We start from the raw sequence: 21948 nt of genomic DNA, 5'->3' as shown, positions 1-21948 counted from the left end.
CTGTCTGTCTGTCTCAGCGAGGCAGCCTACCGTACCAGACTCTGTCTGTGGCAGAGCACTCTACTCCAGGGACAGTAGTGGGTTATGTGAAAGGAGCTGTGGATGCAGACGAAGGCTCAAACGCTGTAGTCTACTACTTCATAGCAGGTCTGTGGAGAGGACAACACAACACTACAGACACACACACACACAGGCACAGAAGCACACCCACACACACACACAAACACACTGATTCATCCATACCGGACAATATAGAAATATCAGTCCATTATTACTAATACTGAATAATGAAATACCTTTTTGGCTTCTGCCTGTTGCTGTCCCTTCTATGAATGGATGTAACACTGATTTCCACCCCTGCCCTTTAGGGGGAGATACTGAGGGGAACTTTGGCCTGAACCCAGGGGGCATACTGAAGGTGAAGAAGGATCTGGATCGTGAGGACATCTCAGTATACTCCATCATCGTCAAGGCCTCCAGCCACAGGAATTGGGTCCCACCCAGGGATCAGAGGTCAGCCCGGGGCAGAGCCCTTGACCCCAGCCATGACCCCACCCTGCAGGAGATCAGAATCTACCTGGAGGACATCAACGACCAGCCACCGCGCTTCACCAAGCTGGAGTACACTGCAGGTACTGGACATAAAACTGGGGTGGGGGTTTGTGTTTCTATGTGCATGTGTGTGAATTGATAATATTGTGCTGCTCTCACTAACCAGTTCTCTCTTTCTCTCTCTCTTTCTCTCTCTCTCTCTCTCTCTCTCTCTCTCTCTCTCTCTCTTTCATCCTCTCTCTTTGTGTCCCCCCCCTTCCCCTCTCTCTCTCTCCTTTTAGGTGTGGCAGCTGATGCCAAGGTGGGCTCAGATCTGATCCGAGTACAGGCCATAGACAACGACATAGGGAACAACAGCCTGGTGCTGTACCATGTCCTGTCCATTCGCTACATTAAACTCCAGTCCAATGACTCTGAGGACATAGGAAATGTCTTCATCATAGGTCAGCCACTGCCTACTGCCTAGCATGACTATTATCTGTGTTTGTGTAGTATCCCTTGTTAATCCTTGATAACCAATGTTGGGATCAATTCCATTTCAATTAAAAATTGAAGTAATTCATTGAATTGAAATAGAATTGCCCCCTACCCTAGAATTGCCCCCTATTACTCATTGATAACTAAGGTTGGGATCAATTCCATTTAAATTAAGGTGAACATATTGACAGAAATGAAATTGGCCCTAACCATGCTGATAAATCTTTCTCCCTTCAAAGTCTCCTTACCAGTCCTTTATAACAACGGTTGGGATCAATTTAATATAAATTCAGATAATGAATTTACTACTGTAAATTGACTGAATTGAAAAGGAATGGGCCTCAACCCGATTGATAACTGTGAATCACAATGGAATTGGCCCTGAACCTTAGGAGAGACAGATGGGATCATCCGCACCTTTGACCTGTTCACGGCCTACGACCCGGGCTACTTCATGGTGGAGGTATTGGCACGGGACCTGGCGGGCCACAGTGACATCACCATGGTGGACATCTACATCCTGCGGGACAACCAGCGGGTGAAGATCATCATCAACGAGATACCCGAGCGGGTTCAACAGTTCCAGGAGGAGTTTATCAGCCTGCTATCCAACATCACCAGAGCCATAGTCAACACGGACGATATGCAGGTAGGTGGGGTTGGGGGATGTGGAGGATGTGTGTGTCTCTGTGCAGGTGTGTGTGTGTGCATGCATGCTAGTGTATGAAATTATGTATGAAATGTGTGTGTCCCACTATCCCCCTTTGTCATCTCCTCCTCTGTTTCTGCTCAGTTCCATGTGGACAAGAAAGGCAGAGTGAATTTTGCCCAGACAGACGTGCTCATACATGTGGTCAACAAGCAGACCAACCGCATCCTGGACGTGGAAAAGTCAGTTGCTGCCTGGCAGTATAATTTATTATCATGTTATTACCTATAGAAATTTAATTGCTAGAACGGACATTCCCCATATTTAGTGTAGCCATGAATTTTCCGGTCAAATTGCAGTGGTCTGAGGGGGCTTTGTCCCTTCTAGTAATTATATTTCTATGTCATTACATCGTTACTACACAAAAATCATGCTGTATAAGTCTACTCCTCTCTATGCTAAGCCCATTGTCTCTCCTTCCCTGGTCTTGTGATTGACAGGGTGATTCAGATGATTGATGAGAACAAGGACCAGCTGAGGAACCTGTTCAGGAATTACAACATCCTGGACGTCCAGCGTGCCATCAGCAGGAGAGCACCTGATGACCTCACAACGCTACAGATGGCCATCATTATCCTAGCTGTGTTGCTCTTCTTGGCAGCCATGTTGTTCATCTTCACGAACTGGTACTATCGCACAGTGTAAGATCTGTAATTGTCAAACATATTATACCAATCCACTATAACTTCTACAATCCAATAATCATACTCATACTAAACCACTCCATTTTACAATATGCTCTTATGTATCAAAGTATTGATTGTTCGTTCAGTTCATCTCAATTGTCAATTACTTTTTCTTTCAATGGAATTTGTAATGGTGTTACTTCACACTGGCTATGATAGGAGACACTACTTTGACTTGGATATGTAAACATGTTAATCATCTCACCTGTTTGTGTGTTGTTCTGTGCTACAGACACAAGAGGAAGCTGAAAGCCATTGTAGCAGGATCCACAGGTGGGTGGGTGGGTGGGTGGGTGGGTGGGTGGGTGGGTGAGTGAGTGAGAGAGAAATTGAGACTGCATGCAGAATTGTGCAAAAATATCCTCTGTGTACAACGTAGAACACCAAATAATGCATGCAGAGCAGAATTAGGCCAATACCCACTAATTATGCAGAAAAAAGCCATTCAATTCTACAACCACCTAAAAGGAAGTGATTCCCAAACCTTCCATAACAAAGCCATCACCTATAGAGAGATGAACCTGGAGAAGAGAGAGAGAGAGAGAGAGAGAGAGAGAGAGAGAGAGAGAGAGAGAGAGAGAGAGAGAGAGAGAAGTTAGTTAGTTAGTTAGTTAGTTAGTTAACCTGTCTGTTTTTCAGGAAACCAAGGTCTAATGGACATCCTGGATATGCCCAACACCAATATATACTCATTTGAGGGGTGAGACAATCCATATTACAGTGTGAATTTTATTTTAGAAATCCTTAAAATATTTAAAAACCTACTTTGTTGCACTTCACTTATTTCATTGATATGTCTGTGGCGGCTTATTCCTTTTGCAAGCTCACAGATGCATGTTGTACTGATCTTAAATGTCTGACAGTTGTATGAACATTATCTAATTAGACTGGTGAAGTGTTAGCTGTGTGTGGTTAAGACTGTGTTGCTAAGACTGTGTTGTTGACACTCAGGGCCAACCCTGTTTGGCTGGACCCGTTCTGTCGGAACCTGGAGCTAGCTGCCCAGGCAGATAATGAAGAAGACCTGCCAGTGAACCTCAGTGAGATCACTGACCTGTGGAACAGCCCTGCTCGGACTCACGTGAGTACAGCTATCTACATATGTTCATCTATTTCTATGAGTACAGCCATTTATGTTTATATTAATTTATCCAACTTTATGAATTTCTATGAGTACAGCGAGTTATCTTTGTTAATAAGTACTGTGTCCAACCATGGGGCTTGTGAATATCCACTATACAGCACACAGAACACCACACTACACAGGATTGTGCTACAGTATTGTGCTACTAACACCATAGGGAAGATGAAACCACCATCTGTCTCAGGTTTACATGAGCTCCAATTAGTCATCATGTCTCTGCCCTCCAAGTGATCCACAGGCCGAGATTCAATCAAAGGCACATTGTTGACAAGCGCACTGCACTTTACTTTTAAAGGTAATTTATGCTTGAGCCGACTGCTGCATTTACCGTGAATGCGATCTCCACAAACATCATGGAAATTGCCGCATTTTCGACAGTGCAGTACGCATTTCATTGAATCCCGACAAAGTCAGCTCTGGATCTTTTTGTCTCTCCTATCCCCAGTTATGTTCAAAGACAGGCGTTAGTCTTTAACTGAAGTGTGTGTGTGTTTGCATTACACCCTGCAGGGAACGTTTGGCCGTGAGCCCCAGGCCAAGCCTGAGGATGACCGCTACCTGAGGACAGCCATCCAGGAGTACGACAATGTCGCCAAGCTGGGCCAGATCATGAGGGAGGGGCCCATTAAGGTGAGGAACACACACACACGTGTCCTCTCTGGTGGCAGAGTGGGGCAAAAAAGTTTTTAGTCAGCCACCAATTGTGCCAGTTCTCCCACTTAAAAAGATGAGAGAGGCCTGTAATCACCATCATTTGCAAATAAATTCATAAAAAATCCTACATTGTGATTTCTCATTTTGTCTGTCATAGTTGAAGTGTACCTATGATGAAAATTACAGGCATCTCTCATCTTTTTAAGTGGGAGAACTTGCACAATTGGTGGCTGACTAAATACTTTTTTGCCCCGCTGTATTCCTGTTGGGGACTAATATTAAAACATTGTTTTTTAGGTTCTGTGCAGTTCTGTGCAGCTAAATGTGATTTTGATTGACTGTGACTGACCTTAACTGCTGTTCTATCAGGGCTCACTGCTCAATGGGGTTTTGGACAACTACCTGAGGCTCAAAAAGCTATTTGCAGCCAGACTGGTCACCAAGTCGACCAGCCAATGCGACCAATCGTCAGTCACAGAGGTGGAACGTGAGAAAAAGCAGGTCCAATCCTGCTGCTGTGTGCTGTCCTGTTCTTCGCCACTGTAGGGCGTGCTCTCACTAGTTTCCTCTACTGGCGCGTCCCCATCTCACTGCTTGTCACTCTGTTTGCATGACTTCTGTGGGCCACTACCAGCCCACTTTACTGCTCGATAGGATGTTGCAACTCACTGCTAGTGCTAACTACCTGCTGTTTTTCTCCTCAGAATTCCTTTCAGGCAAATTTCTGACTCTTGCACTCCTTTTCACAATATTGCATCTGAATGTTAATGGTATTTACTTTTGATGAGACAATTGGTGCTAACTGCTTTTGTACATTTTTCTCCTATCCCCTAATCCATTCCTATCCTCCATGCCTGTCCCTTCATTCCTCTCCCAGCTGATCCAGAGTGACCTGGATGATGACGAGGATGACCGTGTGGGCATGGGTGACAGCTGGGGCACGCTGCGCTTCAGACACAAGCTCCCCGGTGAGATGAGGGGGCCCGACGGCGTCCACAGCAGCACGGGCACACTCCTAACCTCTGACCTCAACAGCCTGCCCGAGGACGACCAGCGGGCCCTGGCAGGCTCCACAGAGGCACTGAACATCACCGATGGCGGGTTGTACGCCGAGCGCAACACCCGTACCGAGTCAGCGAAGTCCACACCGCTGCACCGTAACAAGGATACTGACACGCTGACCGAGAGCCCGCTGGAGATCACGGAGTTATGACTAGCCGAGGCCTCGCTGGTCTGAGAAGAGACACGACTGAGTGGAGTGGAGTGTCCTACTGCTGTCCCCCTGCCTTCTCCCCTATCCTCTCCTCAAAAACTGAGGGTCAGACACTGACCACTGTGACCAGGATACAGCCAGGGGAGATTGGGGAAAGTGGGTAGAGGGCCAGGGGTTGGAGGAGGTGGAGTGTGTGCAGTCTGGGAACTTAAAATGTCAGTGAAGATCTTCGTGAGCCATGGATGGCGTGTGTGAGGGATCCCTTCAAAGATGGATAATTTGGTTTAATGTCTGATTGTGGACCAGATGCAAAGACTTAGGGGCTCCTGAGTGGCACAGTGGTCTAAGGCACTGCATCTCAGTGCTAGAGGCTTCACTACAGACATCCTGGTTTGAATCCAGGCTGTATCACAACCAGCCGTGATTGGGAGTCCCATAGGGCGGTGCACAATTGGCCCAGCGTCATCCGGGTTTGCGCCGGAGTAGACCGTCATTGTAAATGAGAATTTGAACTTAACTGACTTGCCTAGTTAAATAAAGGTAAAATAAAAAATTACGTGTCAAGCGAAGACCTGGAACATAGAATAGCAGACCAAATTGAAAGACTACTAAGATTAAACATGGTGAAAAAGAATACACTATGGCCAGCTTGTCTGGGACATCTCTTGCAGGACGCCTTTATAAGGGGAGACCTGTCCAATAACAGCCTACTGTCAGACAGAAGTACAGTGTCCTTCTGGAGTTACGTCCTAGGTTGCACACACTCTCACAAAAAAAAGCCACAGACCAGCGAACGGCCAACAAATGGACTGTCAAAAATAGTTAACATGACATAGAAATGTATTTATTTTATTTACTGTAAAAGAGGTGAGCACTTATTGGGTGAGGAAGGGAAGAGGGGATACATAAGGACATTCTTTGAATTGAAAGGACTTGAGGTCTGGATATGGGAACTGCAGTGCCCTTCTGTTCGGTCTCCCAATGAATGGGTTGTCTTGGGTATCCTGAATTTGGAGACCTATCTGGACACCAAGAGACATAGGTCTCCATCATATTTGACTACAAAAGGACTACAGAAGGACCTGTTTAATGATGTCATCATTGAGGAGCACAGACGAAGAGGCTTTGTCTGGATATTAGCACAAGAGACATTAATAAATAAACCCACTCTGCTATGGTGGCCAAGTAGACTGAACGCTGAGCTCACCACTGTAACATCGGTTTTGCGTGCCAGGCTAGTGGCCCAGCAGAGCAGCTCTAGGACTGGATTAACCAATAATAAAAGAGTACACTGATAGACAGAGCCACAGCGAGTGCATCAATACAGTTCCTCGCTTCAAGTTACATGGGCAATAAAAATAATAATTGGGACTGAGTAAGAGTGGAACGAAGCCTTATCTTCAGGCAAAATTCAATCCATAGCACTGAAGATCTGCGGTATAGCAAGATTGAGACGATATATGCAGTGTTTACCGTGAATGCAGTCTCTGAGAACTTGGTTTTTCAATTTCAATCGCGCTATACCCCGGATCTTCAGCCCTATGGACTGAATCTAGCCCTTGGATTGCCAGAAGGGGTAAGGGTGGGAGTATATATATATATATATATATAAAAAAGAAAAAGAGGGTATGCTGCCCCACATAAAAAACTTGACAGTGCCACCAGAGTGAGTTCATGGTCAAAATGAGCAGGATTTGCTTTATTGTAAAGCAAAAAAACATAAAAAATGACCCATAGAAAAAATATTTTGGAAGAAAAAAATGCTTACCAAAATGGGTAGACAAAATGGATGTTTGAAATATGTGTACTACATTGTACTTTGGAGACATTTGTTGGGTTTCCTTTTGAATAGCAACTGTTTCCCCGACCTTACGCATGATTTATTTTTATATTCCCATTTTGAACATTTTCATTTGTCATTGTCACCCAGCCCTGAGTTATGTGTTGAGAAATGTTGTGGATGATCTGTGATTAAAAAATAAATATGCAACTGCCTCCGTCCCCGGGTCAGTGGGTTGATAGGAGTGTGTAGCCAATTCCTCTAACTATTGGAGCTCTGAGGAGGAGCTGGTAACTACTGTAAAACTACACACTATGCTGATCATGTGTCTACTGATTGAGCAGTCACTATCTTGATGAAGTTGACCTGACAGTTGCCTGGCTACCCAGACTCCTTGCTCCGGCCAAACACTACACCACACCCACAGACATTAGTTTATTCTCCACAAGTGTGGATCGGAGTACCTCCCTGACCCTTCACCGAATGCAAATGGAAATACATGAAGGCTGACAATTTCAATACACAGCTCATGATATTGGATGACATTTTATAGTTGTCATTTGTTATTACATTAATCTCAGTTCACCTAATAACATAAAAAAACTCAAGTTCTGTAACTTTTACAATAAAGAGTAATGTATACATTGGACATTGGAAGCTAAATGTTGCCATCTAGTGGTTCTGATTTATCATCAACTACTGTACTATTTGTAAAAGGAACTAAAATCACAGGACAACCTGTTCATTAATAAAAATGACCACGATGACTACATGTGCACCTGAACAAAACACCAGCAGGACACCACTTCATCTTTTGTTTTCAAATTACATAGAAAAAGCATTCTTGGTGGATCCAGGTAGGCCACACACTGGAATTCAGAGTTCCGACTCATGTGGCTCGGGTGGTTGTGGTGGCAGTGGTGCTGGCTCCACTCATAGCCATCTTCTTCAGCGTTCTGTTCAACTGCATGGCGAAGAACACACAGAAGCAGAAACGTATCTTAGGTTAAACCAAATCCAATAGCATGAAGGAGATTAACTTTTCTATTCTCTGATAGGGAAGGTTAATTTAAAAAAAATGAAATACAGAAGCAAATGTCTGCAAAGTAACAGGAAAACAAGGACTGTTGCTACATGGAAATACAGCCCTAAAGTCATTTGAAAATGTAGCATTTCTCACCTCCTCAAACTTGTGGATCTGTCTGATGAAGAAGTCTCCATAGCGGCGGGCCACCTTGGTGTCTGCGATGTGGATCATGTCCTGCAGGCACATAACAGACAGGGAATACAGGTTAGTTCAATACATTATTTCCAAAGAGTTAATTCAATAGTTACTTCATTAAACATTCTCTAAAATGACGTGAGTAAAGCACTGTCTCACACACACAGTGCACACACCTTGTCGATGTAGAAGTCGACCTCCGAGGCGGACTGAAACTCTCCGTCCAAGGCAGAGATACCACTGGTCCATACCAGGTTCTTCATCTTGTGTTTGAAGACCAGCAGCTGGATGCGGAATTCCTGCTCCGTCATGTCCAGGAAGCCTGCCAGCTTGGCCACGGGCATGGTGGTGTAGAGCTTCAGGAAACTGGACAGGAGAGAGATGGAGCAGGGAGAGTTTAGAGGGAGGGAACCAAGGAAGCATGTTAGAGAGCTGGGTCGTGTTCAGTAGGGAGAAACATTTAGAAACAAGGAGGTGCTGAACTTGAATTTCCAATACAAATTCCTCTTTGAGGACATTGAGTGTAGCAGCGCATCCGACTCTCACAAAGATAGCGCATTACCTGCGGATGGTGGAGAGCTGGGCCTGTTGCTGCACCTCCTCAGCGAACACCTTGAGCTGCTGCTGGAAGGGCTCCTTGTGGTAGTTAGGATGCACGTTGTCGTAGTTGGGCACCACCGGGGACAGGAACTTGGGACAGGCGAAGCTGAAGAGCTCCTCAAACACCTGCAGGTCTCTGGGGGGGGGGGGGGCACAGTCATGTCAGTCAGGTCTCAAACACCAACTATGGCCAAATTCAAACCCTAGACCCTTACAGGAGTAAGCAATATTGTAATAGCTCTACCTTGCCCTCTGATAAGCATGGTGGAAGATTCACCAAATTGCTTAGACCTGTGGTTCCCAACCTTTCTTTTAACCGTGGCACACCCATGGCTGTAAAAAGTTTTGCTGCACACCTGCGAGTTCCTCAAGGCACACTAGTGCACGTTTAGGAACCACTGACTTAGACCAATCAAATCCTGTCAGATCTCTAAGGGTTGATTTGGGATTGGGCCTATGATTGTCCCGAGTGTCTTTCTCTCTCGCTCACCCCTTCTGCATGCGAAGCATCTTGTCTCCATACTTCTCCCTGAGCTGGGTGTGGATGCTCTCGTCGATGCGCATGGGGTACATGGTCAGGGCGATGGCCAGCAGCCCGTGCATCTGCTCGTTCTGCTTGTTGATCTGGAGGAGCAGGAAGAAGTGACTCAACCGATCACCAGGGTCGTGATCATTTTAAAACTTCCATTATGTGCCCTTATGAACATGACCCAGCTCTAAGCGGGAGATGTCAATCAGTAATCAAGCTATCATAGTTATTGCAGGTTAGGCCCACTGCCCAATGTTCCCCCAAATTTAGGGGGGCACTAAGCAAATGTAAACTCTTGTGAGGGGAAACTTGAACTTTGTGAGCATTCTGTGCAACTTCCTGCATGCGTTTAGACCATATCCACTTCAGGTTGCAGTTTTAGACAGTGGCCAAGTAAGCTACTGAGGCTATTTGAGCTCATTAGGCCTATCAGAGTGACATACCAGTAAAAGCAATGGATCAAATGCATCCCATAAAATGTTCATATTAAAATATATATTGATTTCTGTGAGTCTACAGCAGCCTATGGTGTTCGATGTAGGCCTATTACAGGGTTTTTTCTGGATAAAAAAAGGGGGCTTAGGTGGTGGGCGTTGCAGGGGGCGCGGACGGCCCATCGGCGTGCCTGAATTTCAGCTAACATTTTACAGACTCCCTATGTTGGCAGTGTAGAGAAATTATTGCATTTTAGTACATTTCCTGCAATTCTATGCATTTTACAATGGCTAATTCTCTTAAATTTTGCTCAAACATAAAATCTATACTGCTAAATGTATTATTATTCTACAATGTAGAAAATAGTAAAAATAAAGAAAAACCCTTAAATGAGTAGATGTGTCAACTTGACTGGTACTGTATATCCATTATTACCATTTCTACATCATTTATATCTAGTTTTAGTCATTTACAGTTTACAAACATAATACAAAATGTTACTGTTTGGACCATTTAAATAGTAGGAAAAAAAACTTTATTCCATGGACATTAAAAAAAAAAAGTTGGGCTTGAACTTGATTGAATGCTTAATTCACTTGGAAAATGTAAAATGGTCTGTTAACACCATGGGTCTAATAGGTGACTGGAAATTGCATTGTATATAATGCACAAAACACTATTATTATACAGAGAATCAGATATTTTAAAATAGTTTTTTTGGGGGGGGGGGGCTACATATTTAAGCCTGTCTCAAAATTAAACACTGCCCATTTAAAACAAAAAGAAAGCTGTACAGGTTTTGTGCTCTTGTTGGAAGCAATCATTGGAAAAAAACTACTTGGCTAATAACTCGCTAACTAACAAAAAATATCAACAAATGTGCAGTTAACATCTCTGCGCTGGCTGGCATTTCTTCTGCGCTGCAGTCCTGAAGGTGTTGCACACGAAGCTTAGAGGGAACATCGTTTCCCCTATAATTTTTTTCCAGCAGCGGTGGCCCTTCCTCTTGACCACAGACAATGTTTAACTGCTTTAAAGCTAAGTTCCTGCAATTCTACACATTTTGCCATTGCTTATGCTTATATTGCATATTACATATTATTTTTTTATGCCATCTGAGTAACTCACTATAACAAAAACAACGGGGGCCCATGCCATGAAATTTCTTACATTTTAGGTTCCCCGTGACTGTCTAGTTTTTATTTAGGTGATTATCTTATTAAAAATATATTACACCATTATCTTTCCTACATACTTTATATGTGGTATTAGTCATTTAAGTTCCCACTGAAAACGTTTTATCATTACAATTTATTTTTGGATTTTTAATAATTACATAGTTTTTTGGGATTCGACGGCCACGATTTAAGAGGCGTTGCGCCGCTACTAAATGCATATAGGGGAAACACTGGCCACTGACCATCTCATATTTGTAGGTGGACCTCTGGAACATGTTCCTGGTCCTCTGGATGTAGAGGAGAATGTTTGCGAATACACGGATGGCGTCCTGGTACCTCCTCATCATCAGGTAGGCAAAGCCCACGTAGTAGTAGGTGGTGATCTGGCACTCGGGCACACGAGAGTACATACTCTGTAAGAGAGATGAAATATAAAAGGATGGTGACTGGGTTTGAGCGTTAAATGGAGTACACATATAGATAAGAGGGGTCTCAACAGTTAAAAAGGCACACTGCTTAATTTGTAGGTCTGTAAATATCAGTGGACATTTGGGCATAGATGTAGAGATAGATACAAGTCTTAAGCAGCAGAGGTCGACAGATTAATCGGGCCGATATCAAGTTATCATTTTTGGCGATTACATTGCATTCCATGAGGAAACTGCGTGGCAGGACGACCACCTGTTACATGAGTGCAGCAAGGAGCCATGGTAAGTTGCTAGCTAGTATTAAACTTATCTTCACATAAATCACTAGATAACTACACATGGTTGATGATATTACTAGGTTAATAAGCTTGTCCTGTGTTGCATATAATCAATGCGGTGCATGTTAATTTATCATCGAATCACAGCCTACTTCGCAAAATGGGGGATGATTTAACAAATAGCACGTTCGCGAAAAAAGCACAATCGTTGCACAAATAAACCAAAAGCCTTTCCTAAAATCAATACACAGAAGTAGATTTTTTTAACCTGCATATTTAAAAGAAATTATATATATATATATATATATATATATATATATATATATATATATATATATATATATATATATATATAGTGCCTTGCGAAAGTATTCGGCCCCCTTGAACTTTGCGACCTTTTGCCACATTTCAGGCTTCAAACATAAAGATATAAAACTGTATTTTTTTGTGAAGAATCAACAACAAGTGGGACACAATCATGAAGTGGAACGACATTTATTGGATATTTCAAACTTTTTTAACAAATCAAAAACTGAAAAATTGGACGTGCAAAATTATTCAGCCCCTTTACTTTCAGTGCAGCAAACTCTCTCCAGAAGTTCAGTGAGGATCTCTGAATGATCCAATGTTGACCTAAATGACTAATGATGATAAATACAATCCACCTGTGTGTAATCAAGTCTCCGTATAAATGCACCTGCACTGTGATAGTCTCAGAGGTCCGTTAAAAGCGCAGAGAGCATCATGAAGAACAAGGAACACACCAGGCAGGTCCGAGATACTGTTGTGAAGAAGTTTAAAGCCGGATTTGGATACAAAAAGATTTCCCAAGCTTTAAACATCCCAAGGAGCACTGTGCAAGCGATAATATTGAAATGGAAGGAGTATCAGACCACTGCAAATCTACCAAGACCTGGCCGTCCCTCTAAACGTTCAGCTCATACAAGGAGAAGACTGATCAGAGATGCAGCCAAGAGGCCCATGATCACTCTGGATGAACTGCAGAGATCTACAGCTGAGGTGGGAGACTCTGTCCATAGGATAACAAGTATATTGCACAAATCTGGCCTTTATGGAAGAGTGGCAAGAAGAAAGCCATTTCTTAAAGATATCCATAAAAAGTGTTGTTTAAAGTTTGCCACAAGCCACCTGGGAGACACACCAAACATGTGGAAGAAGGTGCTCTGGTCAGATGAAACCAAAATTGAACTTTTTGGCAACAATGCAAAACGTTATGTTTGGCGTAAAAGCAACACCCTGAACACACCATCCCCACTGTCAAACATGGTGGTGGCAGCATCATGGTTTGGGCCTGCTTTTCTTCAGCAGGGACAGGGAAGATGGTTAAAATTGATGGGAAGATGGATGGAGCCAAATAGGACCATTCTGGATGAAAACCTGATGGAGTCTGCAAAAGACCTGAGACTGGGACGGAGATTTGTCTTCCAACAAGACAATGATCCAAAACATAAAGCAAAATCTACAATGGAATGGTTCAAAAATAAACATATCCAGGTGTTAGAATGGCCAAGTCAAAGTCCAGACCTGAATCCAATCGAGAATCTGTGGAAAGAACTGAAAACTGCTGTTCAAATGCTCTCCAACCAACCTCACTGAGCTCGAGCTGTTTTGCAAGGAGGAATGGGAAAAAAATTCAGTCTCTCGATGTGCAAAACTGATAGAGACATACCCCAAGCGACTTACAGCTGTAATCGCAGCAAAAGGTGGCGCTACAAAGTATTAACTTAAGGGGGCTGAATAATTTTGCACGCCCAATTTTTCAGTTTTTGATTTGTTAAAAAAGTTTGAAATATCCAATAAATGTCGTTCCACTTCATGATTGTGTCCCACTTGTTGTTGATTCTTCACAAAAAAATACAGTTTTATATCTTTATGTTTGAAGCCTGAAATGTGGCAAAAGGTCGCAAAGTTCAAGGGGGCCGAATACTTTCGCAAGGCACTGTATATATACATACATACATACATCACACACAGGCAAATATATACACACACACTATACAGTGGGGCAAAAAAAGATTTAGTCAGCCACCAATTGTGCAAGTTCTCCCACTTAAAAAGATGAGGCCTGTAATTTTCAGAGGCTCCTCTGTCCTCCACTCGTTACCTGTATTAATGGCACCTGTTTGAACTTGTTATCAGTATAAAAGACACCTGTCCACATCCTCAAACAGTCACACTGCAAACTCCACTATGGCCAAGACCAAAGAGCTGTCAAAGGATACCAGAAACAAAATTGTAGACCTGCACCAGGCTGGGAAGACTGAATCTGCAATAGGTAAGCAGCTTGGTTTGAAGAAATCAACTGTGGGAGCAATTATTAGGAAATGGAAGACATACAAGACCACTGATAATCTCCCTCGATCTGGGGCTCCACGCAAGATCTCACCCCGTGGGGACAAAATGATCACAAGAACGGTGAGCAAAAATCCCAGAACCACACGGGGGGACCTAGTGAATGACCTGCAGAGAGCTGGGACCAAAGTAACAAAGACTAAAATCAGTAACACACTACGCCGCCAGGGACTCAAATCTTGCAGTGCCAGACGTGTCCCCCTGCTTAAGCCAGTACATGTCCAGGCCCGTCTGAAGTTTGCTAGAAAGCATTTGGATGATCCAGAAGAAAATTGGGAGAATGTCATATGGTCAGATGAAACCAAAATATAACTTTTTGGTAAAAACTCAACTCGTCGTGTTTGAAGGACAAAGAATGCTGAGTTGCATCCAAAGAACACCATACCTACTGTGAAGCATGTGGGTGGAAACATCATGCTTTGGGGCTGTTTTTCTGCAAAGGGACCAGGACGACTGACCCGTGTAAAGGAAAGAATGAATGGGGACATGTATCGTGAGATTGAGTGAAAACCTCCTTCCATCAGCAAGGGCATTGAAGATGGGGCTGGGTCTTTCAGCATGAAAATGATCCCAAACACACCGATCGGGCAACGAAGGAATGGCTTCGTAAGAAGCATTTCAAGGTCCTGGAGTGGCCTAGCCAGTCTCCAGATCTCAACCCCATAGAAAATCTTTGGAGGGTTGAAAGTCTGTGTTACCCAGCAACAGCCCCAAAACATCACTGCTCTAGAGGAGATCTGCATGGAGGAATGGGCCAAAATACCAGCAACAGTATGTGAAAACCTTGTGAAGACTTACAGAAAACATTTGACCTCTGTCATTGCCAAAAAAGGGTATATAACAAAGTATTGAGATAAGTATTTGGTCAATAACAAAAGTTTATTTTCCACCATAATTTGCAAATAAATTCATTAAAAATCCTACAATGTGATTTTCTAGAGTCTGTCATAGTTGAAGTGTACCTATGATGAAAATTACAGGCCTCTCATCTTTGGGAGAACTTGCACAATTGGTGGCTGACTAAATACTTTTTTGCCCTACTGTATATACACACACACACACACACACACACAAATATATATATATAAAAATTGTCCGATTAATCAGTATCTGCTTTTTTTGGTCCTAATTGGAATCGGTGTTCAAAAATCAGAATCGGTCAACCTCTATTCAGCAGTACTGTAAATGCAGACAGTCCTACTACAGTGGCAAGTGTACCTTCTTGTTGAGCTCGATGTTCTCCAGGACTTTGATGGCCTGGTAGTAGTCCCCCAACAGAGAGTGCAGCCTCAGCAGCCCCACCAGGCTGAAGTATCCCAGCATCTTATACAGGGAGTGACGGCCATACTCCCCAGCCACACTCTCTGGATCGCCTGCAACACAACACGCAACCTTTTAAGAGCTGTCGCAAATTAACCATGCACTTCCTCAACCATTCAGTGATCACTGACAAGAATCTGAAGGTAATCTGTGGTGTAAGATAATGCTCTGTCTGTATTAATGATATTGTAGTAACGATTTAACAATATATTGACACAAAATATATCGTTATAACAATATTTCACAACAAATTACATATCGTTATAACGATATGCAACATATGAATACAGATCCAATGCATCTACAGCTGTAGCTTCTTTCTTTACCTCCACTGGTATAGACCTCCAGCTGGCGGTTGATGTTGCTTTTGTCCACCAGCGAGTGGAGTACGTTCAGAACACTATGGACGTTCCAGATCTTGGGGTTGTTCCTAAGGAACTCAATCTCCTCCTCAGACTTCTTGGCTGTCTTGCAGCGATACTGGCTGAATGACTGGAACTGGTTAGGGGAACAAGAAGGAACTTGTTTCTTATTCTAATATAGTCCACGTGCCATAGCACCTTGAAGACAGAGGGGTATCAAATGAATGCCATATAGTATGAAGAATACATTTGGTCTGATAATTACATTTTGAAAATGAAAAACAAAAATGCACAAGTGGCATACCAAACTATGTTCATTTACCTGATAAATGAACTCATCAATAATGTCCCAGAGCCACTGGTTGGGCAGCTCCAGAGGGGCAGGTCCATCTGCATCTGTATACAACAAAATATATACCTGCTTAATGAGACATTGAAAAAGTCCAAAGGCAACATACATATGAAAATATATTAAGGCAACAAATATTTAGTGCTCAGACTTACTTAGAATGTAGTTGAAGAGGTTGCAGTAATTGTAGTAAGACTCAAATCTTTGGTCGAGAGTGGGTCCTCCCTGATGGTCAAAAAATACAAAATGGCATTATTTAAGTAAAAACTCCACTGTACTGACATTATTATCATCTGTGCATTATGACTCCATTGGCTTGAATCCATCCAGGACAGGTGATGTCAGATTTTCATTTTAAAGCCGATAGGGGTTAAACAATAGTTCTGTGGCAGGATGGATAGATACTCACGCTGACTTTGGCGTAGATGTGTCTGTAGTACAACTCCTTATACAGGATCAGGAACACGGCATCTGAATTATTAACAATACAAGATTACCTGCTTTCTTCCCACTTCATTATATAAAAAAATTGAGAAGAGCAACAACAAGAACAGAGGAGGCAAACTAGTTTGTGAACCACATAGTTGCCACTCTACAAGCAAAGGGCTAAAAGAAAAACACTAGATATCCTGTTTACAGTTTAAACTCCTACCACGTCCATGTTCCTCTGCCCACCGTTGCAAAAACAACAAATAAAGTAATTCATTCACTCACAGTACACAGACACACTCACCGTTTCCGACAAGGGAAGCGATGGCCTCAGCCTCTGGCCAAGGAGACGTCTTGAAGAAGCGGTCAGTCAGTTTGTTCCAGCTGGGGAGAGAGGAGAATGTGTAAGATGAAAACATTAAAACACTTGAGCTTCATGTTAAGATATAACTACAGAAAAGAGTGTGTGAGAGTACCTGTTCTCGTAGACATCTTGGATTTCATAAATCTTCTGCTCGATGCTCTCGCTCGACACACGGTTGGCCTGCAGCTCGTACACCTTCTGGTCGATGAGGTCCGAGATAGTCTTGTGGAAGTACTGAAGGAAGTTTTTGATCACCTCGGGGATGACATGATAGGTCTGCTGCTCATATTGGCGCTCGTAGGCCAGGTCGGCTTTAGGGTCACCTGCAAGAAGATTGAGGATGGGTGAGGTACTTGCATTCTTGAGGAATAGTTTTGCACTGAAGTGGTAATGGTGGGATAGTGTGCAGGAAATGTCTACCATAGAAATATAATCATTGACGTGATTATATTTTTATGGTGTCTACTATTTGGTACAATTAACTGTGACAAATATCTAGATGAAACTACACACTCACCAGTATGGAGATAATCGTCATTTGTGTAGGAATAAGGGTCATACTGTGGAGAGATGGAGAAGTATGTAAATGATGATCAACATGACGTATTGTGGCCTTCCTCTTTAGCTAGCAATCAGTCATCAACAGTACAAATCTTAATTGGTGAAGCCGGTGTCTAATCTAAAATAGCAAGCTAACGTTAGTTATGTAACGTTAATTCATAAACACTACTTCGCAAATGAAAGGCAAAAGTACGTGAGTATCCGAATAAAACGTTATAAAATCAACTGCCTAGCTAGCTAACTTAGCTATCTATGTATCGCTAACGTTACCTATCTAGCGTTTACGTTCCAATGTGTCGGACCGCACTATGATCCCAAGATAAACTATAAGAAAAGAAAATAAGCAGTTAGCTAGCTACGTACTTCTTCGGTTTCATCGGTTGGGTAGGACATGATCTTATGATATGTTCAATCTCATACAAAACAGCTGCTATATAGAAATGTGTGCTTAACAAAACCGCGCTGGAAAGGAACCGGAAATCGATTTGTAGCTCGAGCAAATAGTAGACAGTCACGCTTCGAACACACCAACAGTTTGTAGCATATAGTAATGCAGCGTCATCTGGATATGTATTTAACAAAATTTCACCTTCTGCTGCTATTTCTGTCAAGCCATCAACGCATACAGTTTGACGCATACGTTCGATAAATCCTTCGTATGCACCACACCGAATGCACTGCAACGCAATGCTGCAAGGCAAACGCAGCGTTTCATTTGAAACGAATGTAAATCTGGTGAACCAAAAGACACTGTTTGTGTGTTCGAAGCGTCAGTGCTAGGTGAGTTTTATCGGCGGTTGGCATTCAATGTTATGGTGCATTAACGCCACCTACTGTACTGGAGTGTGGGCCAGAGACAGGGAGAAAATCCGATCTGATAACAAAGTATTTGAGACGATATCTAATAAAGTTCTACTCAATATACTCTTCAAATTAATTTCCTGTATCCCTTCTTCCTCATATTAGATCTCAGCCTCTCGCTTCCCTATGACACTGCCCACACTGTAGCAATACATGCTCCACAGTCTGTTTCCTGGCAATAATCACACTTTCCTGTAGGATGCTTTCCTGTACAACATCAACATCCCCACTACTAAGTGCTCGTTTAGCCAGTACATTAACTGCCTCGTTGCCCTCCACTCCCACATGGCTGGGACCCAAGTAAATCTTATCTGTATACTCATCTGTCTAATCCTGCAATGGGTTTGTAGTACCTCATAAAGCAGGTGTTGTCTGCTACATGAGCTAAAAGACTGCAGACTAATCAACACTGCACATTAATCAGAGCAAATAACTACCTACTCTGTCTGGCTTGACTTCCTCCACCCACTGCAAGGCAAACAGTAAAGCTGCGCCTTATATACAGATAGATGATCTGTAATACATTTCCTGACTGCCAGCCCACATTTCTCCACTACAAATGCTGACCCAGTACGTCCTGTCATTGGATCTTTTGAACCATCTGTAAATGGCCACAAAATCCTGATACACATTATCCAGAGATATATTAAACAAATCAAATGGATCAACACCCTCCCTATCTTTCTGTAGTCTCTACAACACCTCTAGATCAACTACTGGAGGCGGGAGTAGCCATTGTGGATTTACAGGAATTAGCTACCGTTGGACTAAACTCCCTTACATACTGGATAAAGGATCTCATACTGGATAAAGGATCTCCCACGGGTGTCGCCCTTACAATTGTATCACAAAACCGTCGCCAACATGACCTCTTGGCCTGACGGATAGTTCAAATCAAATCAAATTTATTTATATAGCCCTTCGTACATCAGCTGATATCTCAAAGTGCTGTACAGAAACCCAGCCTAAAACCCCAAACAGCAAGCAATGCAGTAGTTCTCTTCACTAGGGCCTGGGCCTGCTTATACTGAATCAGATGTTGGAAGTTATGCATACTTTTCAATACTCTAAATGCCCTGTTCCTACTCCTCACCACACTCCCCCATGGGACTGCTTTCCTCCTCCTCCGTGAACTCTTAGGTATAGCTGTCACACCCTAACCTTAGTTTGCTTTGTATGTTTCTATGTTTTGTTTGGTCAGGGTGTGATCTGAGTGGGCATTCTATGTTGTGTGTCTAGTTTGTCTGTTTCTGTGTTTGACCTGATATGGTTCTCAATCAGAGGCAGGTGTTAGTCATTGTCTCTGATTGGGAACCATATTTAGGTAGCCTGTTTGGTGTTGGGGTTTGTGGGTGATTGTTCCTGTCTCAGTGTTTGTTTGCACCAGAATAGGCTGTTTAGGTTTTCACGTTACGTTTATTGTTTTTGTATTGTTTGTGTTTATCTTTTATTAAACATGTATCGAAATAACCACGCTGCATTTTGGTCCTCCTCTCCTTCACTGGAAAAATCCCGTAACAGAATCACCCACCACAACAGGACCAAGCGGCATGGTGACAGGCAGGAGCAGCGAAGTATGGACTATACTACTTGGGAGGAAATAGACAGGTGGGCGGTCATCCCAGGGAGAGTGCCGGAGCCCGCCTGGGATTCGCTGGAGCAGTGCGAGGAAGGTTATAGGAGTTGGAGAAACGAGCACAGCGACGCGGACGGAAGCCCGAGAGTCAGCCCCAAAAATCTTGGCCGCTGGCGCGGGATGGAACGACAGGGCCTTGATCGATCACTATAGGTGTAGTTTACGTGAGGACGTCCGTAGGGAGCTGGCCTGTAGAGACACCATCCTGTCCTTGGACCAGGTGATCGACATGTCCATTCGGTTGGACAACTTGCTGGCGACCCGCGGACGTCCAGATCCGGCTCTGTCAGTTCCATCCCCCAGCTCCACCATTCCAACACCCATGGAGCTAGGAGGTGCTGCAGCGAGGGCGACCGGAGGGGGGGCCTTTCCTGTGCCAGCTGTGGTCGCAGAGGGCACACTGCTGACCGGTGCTGAGGGGGTCCCCCCGGGAGTCGAGACGCCAGGCCGAGCACTGCCCGGACACGTCAGGTGAGTCGGCACCAGGCTCACCCAGAGCGCCCTGTTGGTCACATGTATGTATGGATTGTTTTTCCTGAATTTCCCCTCTTTCCCGGCATAAGGCGCTAGTAGATTCAGGCGCGGCGGGGAATTTTATTGAACAGGTTAGGGATTCCCCTTGTTCAGCTTGACAAACCCTTCCCAGTGCACGCCTTAGATAGCCGACCATTAGGGTCAGGGCTAGTCAGGGAGGTCACGGCTCCACTGGGTATGGTTACGCAGGAAGGTCATGAGGAGAGAATTAGTCTCTTCCTCATTGATTCTCCTGCGTTTCCGGTGGTGTTGGGGATCCCCTGGTTGGCCCGTCACAACCCCAGGATTTCGTGGCAACAGAGGGCTCTACAGGGGTGGTCGGAGGAGTGCTCAGGCAGGTGTGTAGGAGTTTCCATCGGTGCTACAACGGTGGAGAGTCCAGACCAAGTGCACATTCCCTCAGAATATGCCGATTTGGCTATCGCCTTCTGTAAAAAGAAGGCGACCCAATTACCACCTCATCGACGAGGGGATTGTGCGATAAATCTCCTGGTAGGCGCTGCACTTCCCAGCAGTCACATGTATCCCCTGTCACAGGAGGAGACGGTGGCTATGGAGACCTAGATATCGGAATCTCTGGGGCAGGGGTTCATTCGGCCCTCCATCTCACCTGCCTCCTCGAGTTTCTTTTTTGTGAAGAAGAGGGAGGGAGGTCTGCGTCCGTGCATTGACTATAGAGATCTAAATTCCATCATGGTGGGGTATAGTTACCCGCTACCTCTCATTGCCACGGCGATTGAGTCATTTCACGGAGCACGGTTTTTCACAAAACAGGATCTCAGGAGTGCATATAACCTGGTGCGTATCCGGAAGGGAGATGAGTGGAAGACAGCGTTTAGTACCATATCTGGCCATTATGAGTACCTCGTCATGCCGTACGGGTTGAAGAATGCTCCAGCAGTCTTCCAATCTTTTGTGGATGAGATTCTCAGGGACCTGCACGGTCAGGGTGTGGTGGTTTACATCGATGATATTCTGGTCTATTCCGCTACACGTGCCGCGCATGTGTCTCTGGTGCGCAGGGTACTTGGGCGACTGTTGGAGCAAGACCTGTACGTCAAGGCTGAGAAATGCTCGTTCTTCCAACAGGCTGTCTCCTTCCTTGGGTATCGCATTTCCACATCGGGGTTGGTGATGGAGGATGACCACATTGCACATTGCAACCGTGCGTAATTGGCCGACTCCAACCACGGTAAAGGAGGTGCATCGGTTCTTAGGGTTTGCCAACTACTACCGGAGGGTTATCCGGGGTTTTGGGCAGGTGGCTGCTCCCA

General features: G+C 44.1%; 2 protein-coding genes across 3 annotated transcripts in view; one reads left to right on the top strand and one right to left on the bottom strand.

The window, feature by feature from the left end:
- LOC109889705 (cadherin-23) overlaps nt 1-7454 on the top strand; it is a 648086-nt gene extending 640632 nt beyond the window's left edge. Inside the window, exons 57-68 of one of the 2 annotated variants that reach the window (XM_031823245.1) lie at nt 18-147; nt 369-632; nt 834-995; nt 1422-1678; nt 1823-1920; nt 2179-2379; nt 2657-2697; nt 3064-3124; nt 3376-3505; nt 4079-4198; nt 4592-4702; nt 5100-7454. In XM_031823245.1, the coding sequence (XP_031679105.1) occupies nt 18-147; nt 369-632; nt 834-995; nt 1422-1678; nt 1823-1920; nt 2179-2379; nt 2657-2697; nt 3064-3124; nt 3376-3505; nt 4079-4198; nt 4592-4702; nt 5100-5435 (1911 nt within the window). In that variant the 3' untranslated portion in view covers nt 5436-7454. The remainder of the gene's footprint in view (nt 1-17; nt 148-368; nt 633-833; nt 996-1421; nt 1679-1822; nt 1921-2178; nt 2380-2656; nt 2698-3063; nt 3125-3375; nt 3506-4078; nt 4199-4591; nt 4703-5099) is intronic. The other variant, XM_031823244.1, reaches the window with a different exon arrangement.
- Nucleotides 7455-7637: 183 nt separating this feature from the next.
- On the bottom strand, nt 7638-18447 carry LOC109889704 (eukaryotic translation initiation factor 3 subunit L). Its single transcript, XM_020481328.2, has 15 exons — nt 18007-18447; nt 17600-17642; nt 17195-17405; nt 17023-17102; nt 16699-16760; nt 16445-16514; nt 16263-16336; nt 15905-16076; nt 15477-15631; nt 11422-11592; nt 9528-9661; nt 9000-9173; nt 8614-8803; nt 8396-8476; nt 7638-8179 (listed from the first exon to the last, which is right to left on the bottom strand). Exons 1-15 carry the CDS (start codon nt 18034-18036, stop codon nt 8105-8107), a joined length of 1722 nt encoding a protein of 573 aa, XP_020336917.1. The 5' UTR covers nt 18037-18447; the 3' UTR covers nt 7638-8104.
- Nucleotides 18448-21948: the final 3501 nt, after the last annotated feature.

Source organism: Oncorhynchus kisutch, linkage group LG4 (genome assembly GCF_002021735.2).
Source record: "Oncorhynchus kisutch isolate 150728-3 linkage group LG4, Okis_V2, whole genome shotgun sequence".
Lineage (NCBI taxonomy): Eukaryota > Metazoa > Chordata > Actinopteri > Salmoniformes > Salmonidae > Oncorhynchus > Oncorhynchus kisutch.
Note: the sequence above shows the minus strand (reverse complement) of the source record. Positions and strands in the feature narration are given on the sequence as shown.